The following is a 14,099-nucleotide window of genomic DNA, read 5'->3' as shown; positions in this document are numbered from 1 at the left end:
GTAAATACAATTATTCAGTGTATTCAGTATTCAGTGCTGACTGCACCGAAGAATTTCCTGGAATAAGCCGGTAGAATGCAAAAACATTAGAATGCAATAATAAGAAAAAAGTGCTACTTCTGCGGAGTAAATCGATTGCTTTGAAACATTGAAAACATATTTTATAAAACCAGCAATTAGCGATCGTTTTTAAAAAGTTGTAAACAATCTTTGAGAATAGCATTGGAGGGATTTAGTATCCAGAACGCGTTCGTTAAAGAATTTGCAGCGCAATGATCATTCACTGTACGTGAACGACTTGCGACCACCTGTGCAACCATAGTGCTTCAATTTTCTGCATAACTCTTCTAATTCAAGTTTTTTACACTTCTATACAAAGTTTTAATAACCGCAGTAGTGCGAAAATGTTTCATTTTTCTTAGAATTTATACATTTAAAAGTTTCAATCCATTTTCATTTGAATGACGTAAAGTTTTTACGATTGCCGAAGTCATACATCGGTTTTTGTATCAGATAATACTCTTTTCAAATTTAAAGGAATATCTATTCCAGTTTCAGGGCAAAATTGAATAAGAACCTATTCCTAATATAGATTCAATTCCGTTTGCAATAAAGCTAGGTTGAGTGTTTTTTATGTAAAATAGAACATGATTCACATGTGATTCACATCAGTCAAATCTGTTAATACAATGTCATCACTGCATTTGCAACCACGCCCACACTGTCTCCTGAAATAAAATGTAGCTGAGTGTACCTCATTTTCTCCCGTGGATCAGCATTGTTCTCTGATCTTCTTCGACTGACTCGAACGTTGAACCTGATCGCATATTCATGAATTGCAAGCATAAGAGCACCTTTTATCGGATGTCTCTTACGATGTTACATCGTTCGTACCGTTGTCCCTTTCTCGTTCAAGCGTATACGATTATTGTGCGAGCATCGGGCGATCAAACGCCATATAAGTCAAGGTGCATTACCATACCGACCGTGAAACCTGCTGCTGGAATTCTGTTTTATTTCGGTCCATCCCTCCACTTCTTGCAACTTCGCATTGAAAAGATATATATGCTACTTGTTCTCGAGATTCCCGATAATAATCTCTCGCATGGTAGGGATCAAGTATTCCCTCCTTAATTGAGATTTTGTGAGTTTATTAAAATGTTTCAAGCGTGGTTTCATTTTTACTCCAGCATCTATGAAAAGCTGATTTGTTGTTTAAAAAAGTAATTGTTGTTGAAGAGTTTTTGCATAGGTAGTTTTTGATGTCAATTTATTTGTTTTATGAATGGTCTATAGTGCATTCATATAGAACTTCATCATTAAATTAAAGAAAATTACAAATAATCAATATGTCATTTGTTATAAATCATACGATTTTAATTTTCTATTTAGATTGAATTGTGACCTCTAATATACCGAATGAATGTTTCTGAACCTGTTATGATCATTAATGCACTTACACTCACAATTTCTAATGACACGGGTGAAAATAATTCTTACTGTATGGAAAACATTTCAATTGCTATGTTTTAAATTCTGTTCAGGAGGAATTGCAATCATTTGCTGCAAAGTGTTAAAAACCTTTAAAATGGCAGAAGGATTGCCGAAGCAATTGCTAAAGTGTCCTAAAACGTAAAATGCATGCTTCATAAAGTTTGTACGTTTTTAAAAATACTTATATGAGTAAACCCAGGATCTCCGCTGTAGTCACTAAACAATTATATAATTTTGAGATGAAACTCAAATACTATTCTCAATCAAATAACAAACTTTCTCAAAAAGCTACCCCAAGACGCAGTCAGTGAACAGTTTTCTGGTGCCCTTAACAAATTTTCCGAATAAGGGTTAGCCCCTTAAAGTTCCCGACCATTTTTTTTGTTACGCTCACCGAATCTCTGTGAAGCTAGCCACCCTTTTCCAGCTCCCCTGGGCTCACTGAAAATACTTGTTCTACGCTCACCTAATTTCGCTGAACCTAGACGCGGTTTATATTTAAATTGAACGTATGAACCATAAACTGATCATAAATTGAAAAGCGAAAATCGTAAGCATTTTCTTAATCATTATTTTCATTCAAGACAAGTGCTATTATTTCATAAGAATCGTCCCAGCTGAAAGAGCAATATTGCAACAGCTGCAGTTGTTAAGATCTAAGAGATGAGATCTCGATGTCTTTGAAGATCTTTTCGTCCCATCAAAGAAGAGGGAATTCTACTGGTAATGCTTAACATGTCAACACCGATTATCCTAATGTTTGTAGTGAAAGCGAGTCGTGGCATGTATGGCTTATGAGTTTTGAGCGGTCTCTGTCGTAGGCTTCACGAAGAAATTAAAAGACTTCAATTTATTTCGTAAGGCGTGACTTCCGACTATCTCGACTAGACGAGTCGTCCACGTAATCTGATCAAAGAAAATCGATTGCGTGATCGGTTGATCGGCAATCTTTGTTTAGTCAAACGATCTGTGATTTCGTAAACTTCTGACTTGACTCCAATGAAGTGTAAAAGCTTCAATTAGTAAAGTGTAACGGCTCCTTTTGTTGATTGGTTAGACCATACTAATTTTAAGTGTTGATTGATGTATAAATAGTTCAGATTGACTGATATGGCAAAATTATAGTAAATCGTAAAATGATCCGAGTTTTTATTGAAGGTGTACAATGTACATAAACTACTAAAATGGTTCGGTAAGGAGATAAATATATGGAGATCCACCAAGTCTGGTCTTCTATCGAGAACACTGATCGATTGTGTTTAGAATAATCAACTCTTGGGATCGATCGTTTCGGAGTTTGATACGGTTGCGATATTCAATAAAGGTGGTTACAATACTAAATAGGGCTTTTATTGGCCCCATTTAATCGAGATTATATCGTTAGGTTAGAACACAATTACACAATGAGATAACATTTACTTGTGGCCAGTTGATTACATTTAAACTTCTACTTTAAAATATTCAAGATTTATGAAAGATTTTCATCAGAATAATTACTTATAAAATAAAACCAGCTGCAATTTTATCGTGAAATTGAGAATTTTTCAAATAATTTTTTGACAGTTAGCGTTCATTGGGTTTTAATTTTTGATTAGAAGCGGAATATGTTGTCTCATACACGTAACTCTATTATCTATATCTATCGCGCTAATGATCCTCAACAGCTGATCAGCCCCGATGACTGAAAGACCAGGAGTAGAAAGCAGCGGCTTTGCGATTATCGCAATTTCCTAATGCCTCTCGAATTATCCCTAATTCATGGTGGTAATGATCCTTAAGTGACTTACGTCAGGGGAAAGATCCTCGTATCCGTCGTTGGAAGCTTCCTCAATCCTGATGCGGATCCCAGACATGTTTGACTTCTGAATCTGCAGAAACACTACGAATTACCCTCTCACAAAATTTTAACACACCCGATAGATTCTAAGAACGTAGCGCGTCGTTCCCAACCCCTTCACGAAAACTGTATTATAACCTTGAGAAGCTCGAGTTACTTCTCTGCTGTGCTCTGTGCGTTGACTATCCAATTTAGATGATTGTCGTTTACTTGAGTTAAATTAAAGTCCCTTTTGTCCTTATCCTTAAAGTTCCTTTTTTCTATCATTAATTTTTCAATGATTACTAAAAAAGAATGGATCCTGGCTTTGTCCAGGTCTGGACTTGATCAATGGAAAAGGGTTCGTATGAACTCGTTTTCTAAGCTAGACGCTTAGTTGCGAAATTTTAGCGGAAAATTCGTGCACAGAATCACTGTAGGAGGAAGCACGCCGTCTCGAGATCGTCTCTCTCGCAACGCGTGCGACTAGAGGCGCCGCATTGGCCTTTGGACTGACTCCTGCCGCAGGTACAGATCCGTTTTATACCTTCGTATCTCCCACTACGGCTTAACTCTGCTTGACTACATCTACGGTCTTTCCTTCTTGTTCTTGAAGCTAGAAACTGATCTTTATTCCCTCTGGAACAATTCGACGGATGCTGCGGGTCTAGCGTCTAGCGCAAGGTCAAACACGAAGCGGGATGTGCTTGAGAAAAATCGCTCAGGGGATGTATCCACTAGCGAGTGTTCCAAGAAAGCGAAAGGATCGTGAGCATTTTGCTTGCAAAACGAACCTTTATGTGAAAGTTTCTTTTATTCTTCATAGAGGATCTCGATCATTTTCGCTGTGGGAATTACAAATTGTTATGGATATTATCATTCTGTAGGGCCAATTATAGATTTTACATTCACACCTGTTCCAATTTAGTTTAGGGCAATGGGGTTTTTAGATTGTGCTTCACGATGCAATGTACTGTAGCTTAATTTTTGTACGTGAGAGTATATTTTAAATTTGTGCAAATTTTTAATAAATGTATATTAATGTAGGGTAAAATTTCAGTGATTATTTCTTTGTTTAGGAATTCTTTGGACTAAACTTTAAAGTAAATTGATGTTTGAACTGAAATCGAACATTTTATCATAAATTTTGTTTCACTAGTCATGGTTTGTCGTTGTGCATTTGTGCAAGATTTGAACGTTTTCTATAATATTTATCTCCAAAGAGACGAAAATATTCAAAGCCCAAAAATTAAATTGTTTTTTTTTTATAATAATTTTTCAAATATGAAACAAAGATATCAAGCTACTGACTTGGCTTTCTAACTCTTACTAATTAAAGGGTGGCATTCGAAAAAAAAATCATAAGCATAATTTACGTGATACTTCAGGAGAGAAAAAAAGTTCGCAAAGATTGAATAACAAATTTTTGAAAAAAATTGTTTTCGAGAAAAACTAGTGCTGAATTGAAGCCTGAAAAGTTTGATTGGAAAATGTAATCCAGTTCAGAGAAAGTGAAGGGGACATTGTTCTCGCTCGAACCGCAAAATATACTCTACTTTAGGTGGTGATTCGTATACCTTCATATTAAAAGAGCCCTTACCGTCGGTAGAAACGCATTTTTGAGAAAAAAAACTGACCATAGTGGCTCTTTTCATATGCAAGTCCGCATTTAAATAATTTTTAATTTTAAGAAAGAGAAAAGTAACCGAGAAAAGTATGTTCCCAACAATCAGTATGTTCGACTCATGAGAGGCAAGTACATTCCAAAGTCAAAAAAAGGGAAAGAAGGAAAGTGTTAACCAAACTAACCTCTTAATATTTTCCTCAACCTTTCTTCGTATTTTAATTAGCCGAGTATACTGTTGGTTGGAAACATACTTTTTTAAGTTAAGCCCTTTTGTATAATTCATTACAAATCTGGTTCCTCGTCAACTCAAAGATGCAAAAAAATTGTATTTCTTTGCATCATTCAGTGTAAACAACACGTCCAAGGTAAAGCATATAAATTATGTGAATCGAATCTATAAGTCTGATTTGCGTTTCACTGCATTTAGGAAAGAAGATCACGTATCATTCGGAAAAACTTGTATACCATTGCTTTCTGTAAGCCATTGCTTTAATAGTTACACTACCTTCGAAAATTGTCGGTACGATCAGCGAAAGTACTATTAAAAATCAATGCTGACTTTGGAACGTGCCTACTCGTTCAAAAAGTGAACGAGAAACTTAAAAAAAAACCGCTGACTAAAAATGTCCAAGCGTGTCTGCTCTGAATTTCAGTCTCTTTAATAGCGAGTCTGGCCGTCTGCGCTGCTCGCCGACTGAAACTCAACGCGGACATGCTTGTACATTTATTGTCATATCTTAGGAACCCCTGACTATTTTTGAAGTTTTAATCATTTAAATTGAACATGAGATTTTGCATATTACGTCCTGTCGATTTAAAATTTTCCCCTTCAGAATGCTAAGTCACAGTACGAGTAGAAGTTGAGACACAAAATCTGAGAAATTCTCGGCGACCATCGCTCTTGCGGTCGATAGCATTTATCGCCAACTGAAACTTGACTTTGAAGGTTTGGACATTTGAAGTCGTAACTCGAGAACCCGTGAAGATTTTTTAAGTTTTATCAGCTCAACTTAAAGATAAGATTTTAACGACTAAACGGCACGAATTTCAGATTTTTACTAGAACTTTCCTAGGCCGTGCCACAATTGGAAATCGAGGTATATAATTCGAGAAATTCTCGATTTTTTTCCTAAGCTTCCCACGCAGTGTATTCTCTCAAACAGTTAAAATTATCTCGTTTAGGGCTCAATTGACGTGAAATTTAACAAACTTTTCAACGGGTTTTTAAAAAAGATCCTCGCTCCATTTTGAAGCGAGTGGTCAAGTTTCAAAGACAGCAGTGATTGTAAAGAGTGCTTTCGCTGGTCGAATCGACAATTTCAGATGGTAGTGTAATTAATTTGTTAAACGAAAATAAAGTTATTTTAGAAAATATGAATCGACTGAGAAGTAAAATTTAAAGGAAATTTATTGATTGAACGGTTGTTTAATCTATTAAATACTGTAATAGAGCTTTTTATTAGAATTGATCAAATAATTGTTTAATTCAACAAAATATTTGGTTAAAATGATGTTAAAAGTGACACCAGGGAATCTAGTTAATCATTTTTTAACATTTGAGTTCGTACACGCCCTTAACTGCAACATTTATTAAAATTGACTGATTTTTGATAAATTAATTAAAAGATTTTTCTTTAATCAGATAAATAAAGGATCCCTCACAATTTACATTGAAAGATGCAAAGGTCTTGTAATACTTCGTCCCATCTTCTGATATTTTGTTGTCAAAATAAAAAGCTGCTAAATATCACCAGATGAGAAAAATCCATCGCTAGTCATTTGTAAAATAAATGGGATTTTTTATATCAATTAAAAACCTTTGTTTACATCAACATCAATTTTTACTTAAGTAAAAGAAACTGATTTAAATTAAATAAAGGATTTCCGCAGATCACGAAAAAAATATGGTATGATTAGCCGTACTAGCCGAAGAATGTTGATAGGTTCAATAAAGTTTTTTTGTGGGTCTAGTATTCTGAAGAAGACAATCAATTGTTGCATTACTGATGCGATTTTTTGGGGCCTCCTTCAAGTCATCCGTCATTTCAGATCAAGTTTTTCCGTCGCAGATCCTCATCAAACATAATCTCGTTTAATATAGTTTCAGCGTCCCTTTAGGCTGCGGTATAACTTCTTAAATCCGGGTTGTGATGAATATCGCCTACGTTCAAGAGCATGTGATACTTATTGTATGCGTCATATCAGTTTCCCCGGGGTTTTATCCACGATAATAAATTTTTCTCGCTGCAAATTTGTGAAATGTCAATTGACGTAACATCGGATTTCTAGGTAATTTTCTTGTTGGAAAAAGAATGAATAAGTCGGTAAAATAGGAAAAGAAGAGTGCCCAGACGTCCGAATTAATGTTCTTTACTATCTCCCAAAGTTTCAATTCAAGGCATGAGATCATGCTTTTCATATACTATGATAATAAAGCTAGAAATACAATTTTTTCTTTCTTTATTATACTGAATATCCGGATATAATACTTGTATTGTATCACGAACCAGGCAGATCTGCTATATAGATGAAATAAGAATTAAAAATTACTTTGACCTTAGAAATATGTGTGTATCGTGTGGTGATCGACATTGTCACAATAACGTCATACGATTTCACTGTAGTGGTACGGAGAAACACAAGGCAAGACAAATCTTTCGCTTTTCCTTGATAGTAGGCATTTAGATTAGGATCGGTCCATACCAATCTCTTTCAAACAAGGTCTCACTTCCTTCCTGAAACACCGCGTGGTAACGCTGCAAGGTCGCAATCTTGCCAATTGATCGAGATCGCTAAATCGATGCTAAAATCCTTTCCGCTCCTTCACTCCCAACTCTCTTACCTCGCCAGAGAACTCATCTCCGGTTTTCAAGGTAAAGTGTAATGTATTTGTCTTGTCATACATATAACACAATGAGAATGATTTGTAAAAATGCTGATTCAGTGCATGACGATTACTAAATATCGCAAGAATATTGGTTTCGTTTTGTGAAGAAATTGGAAAACACGGACTTAAGTTCTGCGTTAACCGGTTCTCTTTGTATGTTGGCAAATTCGGGATAATTTTCCCTCGATTGGCACTTTTAATTATTTTCAAAAGTTAATGACGCATGAACGAGACTTACTATTGACATCTTGGAGGAAAATTAATTGTTCTGAAACAGTAAAGTCTACTTCTTATGTGGAAAAATCTTCTGGTGCTGGCTCGGCCGAGACCAGACCGTCTGGTTTCCAGACTTGACGCTAACCAGATGGCCTGGGCCGGGCCAAACATCTAACGCTTTTTTCAATTATCCCTAGGCAAGACTGTATTGTCAGTCGATATTTATTAGCTGGCCCGATACGAGTTAATAGCTGAGTATCTAATCCATTTCTCATTATAAGTGTGTTGAGCTGATTAGTGTTAAACCTGAAAGAGATGAGACTGCCTAGGTGATAACAAAAGAAGTCTTGTTTCGATAGTGTGAATTTCTTCTTTTCTATCATCTTAGACACCCTGTATCTTCTTCGAAATATGTCGAGGTAGAATTTGCTGATTGAACTTCGAACTTCTTCTGCTCGGGGAGAGCTGATCGGTGCCTGTCCTGAGTCGGATCAGACCTTCCATACTGATCTCAGGATTTGTGCTTTTCTTGGCTAGATGGGCAGAGCCAGCCCTTGACCAGACCAGGCAGACCTTCTAAACTAGACTGTATATATAAAGTAAGGTTGGGCAAGACTAACGCCAGACCTGGGCTGGGAATGAAAGTAAAATGATTCAGAATGACAAAAGATTCATCAGGAATGCTATATTTGTTCATAATGATGTGGAATCATTTGGAATAACCGTGGTTCAATAATGGAAATCATTCGGGAAAGGAGATAATGAGGAATGACTGCTAAATAATTCCGACTGAATAACAATTTAGAATTGAATCATAATTTTTTTCAGTGACAACATTTCGGAAGTGGCCACTCGACTAGGATATGACCGCGAAATCGGGGAAAACATAAAACTAAAATCACTTTTTTATGTCACTTATGTCACATGGAAATGTGATGTGACATTTAGAATGACAAGAGAATGGCAGGAGTAGCCGGTGAGACGTAGGCGAGTCAATAGCAAAGTCCGAGACAAGCTGAAGGCGAGTTGTAGACGGAGTTGAAAGCGGTCTGAATACGAAGCTGAAGGTGAGCCTGAGGCAAGCCGACAGCTCCTTCTTAAAATTTTCGAATTTTTTTAAATTTCTGGTGTTTTTATATTGCCAAAAATTAAAGATGTTAAAAATTTCCCAAAATGTAAGATCTCCAAAAATTTTTATAAATTGTCAGTAATTTATGTTAATTTATTGGTTATTTATAATTTATTCGTAATTTATACTATTTTATCACTTCGCGCGGATCCAATTGCTACTCACAATCACTATTTTAAACTCAACGTTAACTCGATAACGTGTTTACTACTCCTGAAAACTGCCTTAAGGGCATGTGATACACTGAAATACCTATATTGCCGACCTCACTTTTTCAGTTCACTGATTTTTTTTTTTAAATTACGAATTTTTTTGTAAATAAAATATCGGACTAAAACTTCAGAAAATGTATCAGAAGACCATCAAGTACGTTTATGTACTTTATTTAGGTAGGAATTTCACTAAAAATTATTTTAAAAAATACTGGAACCATTTTTTGAAATAACCTTGAAATTTTTTGAATCTAAGAACTTTTTTTATACTTAAAATATCTGCGAGATGTAAAAACACGTACATAAACGTAATTAACTGTCGACTCTTGCATTTCTCGAAGTTTCAGGTCGATATTTTATAGATTTACCAAAGTTTTAGTCCAATATTTTTTTTCGAAAAAAGTTCTTAAGTTCAAAGAAAATTCAGTAAACTGAAAAAGTGAGGTCGGTAATATAGGAATTTGATTGTGTCACATTCCCTTAAAAAAAACATGCATGGCATTTTTTTGTTTTACTGCACAATGTACTATTTTATTTATCTTTTTATTTGCTTAGTCGAGAATTAGAGAAAAAAATCTGGTGGATTCACATATCGTGTATGATACCATCAAATTTGTTCGATATTTGCATTTTGTCGATTATGTAAGAAGATATTGTAAAAATAGTGAAAATTTAAATGTTTCTTTAAAGTTTAAATAAAATGGAATATAAGGTTAACGTCCGGGTAATAGTGATGCCGATTTTCTGGGGTTTTATTTCATTCCGAAGCATTCCCAAGTGCGAAGTCACATACGGCCCAACATTGGCCCAGAGTCGGCAAAAATATTGAGGAAGCTCGACTGCTATTATCGCACCAATGACGGAATGATAACTATGGTCTGCACTTGGCAGCCAAGAATTGGATGCCATTGTCGGTCCAACACTCGGTACCAATATCGGACTAAACCTGGCTACCATCGTCGCGCCATTCCTGATTGATAACTATGGCCTGCACTTGGCTGCTATTGTCGACCCAACACTGGGTACCGATATCGGACTGAAGCTGGCTGCCATCGTCGCGCCATTGCCTGATTGATAACTATGGTCGACTTTTGGCAGCCAATTCTTGCTCACTAATTGCTAATAAAGTCAGCCCGAAGAAGGGTGCCAATGTTCCGCCGTTACCGGATTGATAAATATGTGATGATCACTACTTATTCCTGTAGAAAAATTATTGTCAGATGAGACATTAAATTCAGGCGTGGATCCAGCTGATGATACATTCATCAACTTGCCTGGAGGCTCTTCTTCATCACTGCTAGGACTACTTGTTCTTTTCATTTTTAATTCCTGAGGTTCACGTAATCGATAATAACTGCACATGATTGTTGCACTTTATTATGCACTCCCGTCTATGTCCTGTCTTGATCGACGCGACCGCAAACCGGAAAGCGGAGACTCGAAATCTGCCTGATCAAGAGTCAAATTCTAGTGAAAATGTTGAGCCAAAGTAAAGACGAAGTTTCAAACAGCAGTACGTCGAGCATGGGCCGAACTCTAGCCCTTCCTCTTGAAACGTGGTTTACCGTAGAAAAAGTAACACCGGGCCCAGTATTGCGCCTTTGATGGACCAGACTCTGGCTTTTCCTATTAAAACATGTTTTCCAGACTAAAGAAGAAGTTTAAAACAGCAGTGCGCCGAGCCTGGTCCGAACTCTGGCTCTTCCTCTTAAAACATGCTTTGCCACGACAAAAGTGATACTTGGTCTAGTAATGTGCCATCACTGGGCCAGACTTTGGCTGATGCTCGTAAAACACGATTCGCCGTAGTAAAAGTGGCACTTAGCCCAATAATGTGCCGTTGCTGGGCCAAGTATTGGCGGTAGATCAATAAACATATATAGCCAATATAGGTAGCCAGTACTGGAATAAAATTGGGCCGATTTAAATGCCGACATTGGCTTAATAACGTTAGCCTATCTTTGTCTACCACAATTGGACCAAGCCTGGGCTGTGTGTGCAGCTCCGGCAATTCGCACTTGGGTTTAATTTCCATTTGCTGCGTAAATAACTAAAAAATAACTGGGGTTTATTATTTTAGGGAATATTGGGACTATCAAGATTATTGGGACATTTACATTGATAAAAGTTCAATTTAATTTTAATTTATTGAATTTCAACAGCAAATAACCAATTGCACATTGCTAAAAATTTGAGGAGTTAATAGCTAGTGGAGTCGAAAGTACAATTTTTCGGAGCATAAAATCGACTAAGTATCGAATACATTTAACTCCGCGTATTTTACTCCAGAGTAAAAAATATAGTGATTGAAAGGTTCTCTAGGGCATTCATAATGAATATAATTACTTGGCACCGCACAGAAACAAAATCTTAACCTATGCTCAATCCCAAGTTAAAGAGTCGTGGCGAGACTTCTTAAGGAGTTTATGTTTCGGAGCTGCGTTCTCAGTAAAGTTGCAAACAGGAGTTGTTCGCCACAGCATGGCCGGAAGTCAACGTTTCTGTGATCGGGAGTCATATTGAAACGCTCGGAAAAAGTGTGGCTTAGTTCTAAGTAGATAGAGGCATTCAACGCTACCATGCAGGATTTTATGTAGAATTTAAGAAAAATAGATGGTATCTTCTTTCTTCTATACACTGAAAAAAAATTGTTCTTGAATCATATTAAGAAAATATAAATATATTTTCTTAATATAAGAATATGAAGGATTGGATCAATAGAATGAGCCTCAACTGAACACTATTTCTCAATGAAAAAAATTACTTTCGAAATTATTGTTATATAATCTTCATTTATTAAATTATTAAAACGCGTAATTCTCGCACACTGTTACTTACAAATATAATCGTACGCTTAATCTCTTTAAAAAATCGCACTCCACGAGGATTCGAACCCTACCTAAACTACCTAGTGTCCTAACCACGCGCTCTACCGACTTCGCTATCGAAACACTTAGATCTCGGTGACAAAATTGCGAGTAAGAATTTCAAGGCAGTGTCGTACGAAGTCGTATGATGAGCCTCAACCATCTTCGAACTAAACGTTGTGGAACTGAATGTTTCTTTTAAGAAAACATCTTTCTGATGATACTTGAAAATTGTCGAGAGACTTTAATATACCATTTTTTATTTATAAACATTTTATAATTGAATTTTACTTATTTCAAAAAGGCTCTATACTTTTGTTTTCTTAATATATTTAAAAATGTTATAAAATATCTAAAAGTTAGAAACAATAAACAAAAATTCTCCATAAAATGCGCAGTTTTCAATTTAACCAACTCTTTTATTGTATATAATACTCCCTTACTCAATATTTAATACAAAATAAAATATCTTAAACAATAATATAAAATATGTGAAAATGCGAAGTAAGTTTGACTTATTTAACAAGGGACTTAACACTTGTTGTTTCTAAATATTTAAAACGCTTCAAAACGACCCAAAGGTAATAAATAATAAAGAAAAGTTGCATGTACAAAAATTCTTTAATAACATCAAAGACAAAAAATAATGTTCTACTATACGAAAATTTACATAAACCACAAAGTTTTTAATTTATCGAATGCTTTGATCATAAATTGTTTACTAAGATTAGAATAAGGAATGACTTTCCTAAAACAACAATTTAAAATATGCAAAAAAAATTGAACTTCACATATTTTACAAAGGGCTCAATTCTTTTTTCTTTAAAAATGTAATCCGCTTAAAAACGATCTAAAGCTTATAAAAAATTAATAACTTTTGAGTTGAAAAACGCTTTAATAAACTTAGTGACAAAAAAATATTTTCTGATTTTTAAAAACCTCTGTAAAGCGCAGTTTTCGACTTATTTAATTCTTTTATAGTACTTTTTAATTCAGTTTTTAATTTAAAATAACAATTCCAAACAAAAATAATTTAAAATATCTAAAAAATAATTGATCGCTAGTTTAACTATTGCACATATAAAAAATTGCTCTATATTTTATTTTTATTTCAAATATAATATACTTCGAAATCAGAAGAAAAAATAATTCTGTAAAGAAACGTTTGGTGCAAGAACTTGCGGGTTAAAAGTGATAGGGGCTCATGGTGGTCGTATGGAAAATATTTATTTGCTTCCTCCTTGCATTCTCAATTCTTTTATTTGAAAAATTCTAATTGTCCATTTTTAAATTATTCTTTCATAAAATGAAATTTATTCTGAATTAACTTTTTAAAAATGTTATTGAATTCTTTTTCCTGAAATATTTTGCTTTAGAAACGCATAACATTTTTTTAAATTATCAAGAAAATGTAATAATTGTATTTTTAAGCATTTTTTAAAGCTTATAACTTTGTTTTATGCTGTCATATATTTATTTTTTATTATTTACAAAAATGTTTTACGGTTAAAAAGATTCGAAATGATTTAAGTAGATTAATATATACAAATAATTAGCGAAAAAAAATTATAGACGCAGGACATTTAGAACCTTTTAATAATTTTAGGAATGAAATTACTTTTGAGTCTTGCATAATTATTTCAAAATTAATAACACTTTTTTAAATCTATATGAAAATTTTAAATTCTTACCCACAAAAACTTACCGACTCAATAAACTTATAATTTTTTAATAGTTTTATGAGTGATTTGTGGAGTGGGACGATGGTCGTGGGGGCTAAAGCGTAGGCTTTGGACCCACTCCTTCGGCTTGCGGGTTCGATTCCCGCCTCGCACTCTGGAAGAGTCTCGG

The 14,099-nt window shown here is 34.9% G+C and overlaps 2 protein-coding genes across 4 annotated transcripts in view; one reads left to right on the top strand and one right to left on the bottom strand.

The window, feature by feature from the left end:
* LOC117178778 (nuclear migration protein nudC) overlaps window positions 1-14,099 on the top strand; it is a 297,288-nt gene that overhangs the window by 50,492 nt on the left and 232,697 nt on the right. The window lies entirely within an intron of this gene.
* Window positions 1-14,099, bottom strand: part of LOC117178852 — a 196,480-nt gene that overhangs the window by 21,770 nt on the left and 160,611 nt on the right. The window contains exons 1-2 of one of the 3 annotated variants that reach the window (XM_033370470.1): window positions 3,470-3,804; window positions 3,282-3,362 (exon numbers count right to left, since the gene is read on the bottom strand). The exons of 1 other annotated variant lie outside the window; for it this stretch is intronic. In XM_033370470.1, the coding sequence (XP_033226361.1) occupies window positions 3,282-3,347 (66 nt within the window). In that variant the 5' untranslated portion in view covers window positions 3,348-3,362; window positions 3,470-3,804. Of the gene's footprint in view, window positions 1-3,281; window positions 3,805-14,099 lie in introns of those variants that run through there. One more of the 3 variants, XM_033370393.1, reaches the window with a different exon arrangement.

This window comes from Belonocnema kinseyi, chromosome 1 (genome assembly GCF_010883055.1).
Source record: "Belonocnema kinseyi isolate 2016_QV_RU_SX_M_011 chromosome 1, B_treatae_v1, whole genome shotgun sequence".
Taxonomy (NCBI): domain Eukaryota; kingdom Metazoa; phylum Arthropoda; class Insecta; order Hymenoptera; family Cynipidae; genus Belonocnema; species Belonocnema kinseyi.
The sequence above is the reverse complement of the archived record's forward strand: the minus strand, read 5'-3'. Positions and strand labels throughout refer to the sequence as shown.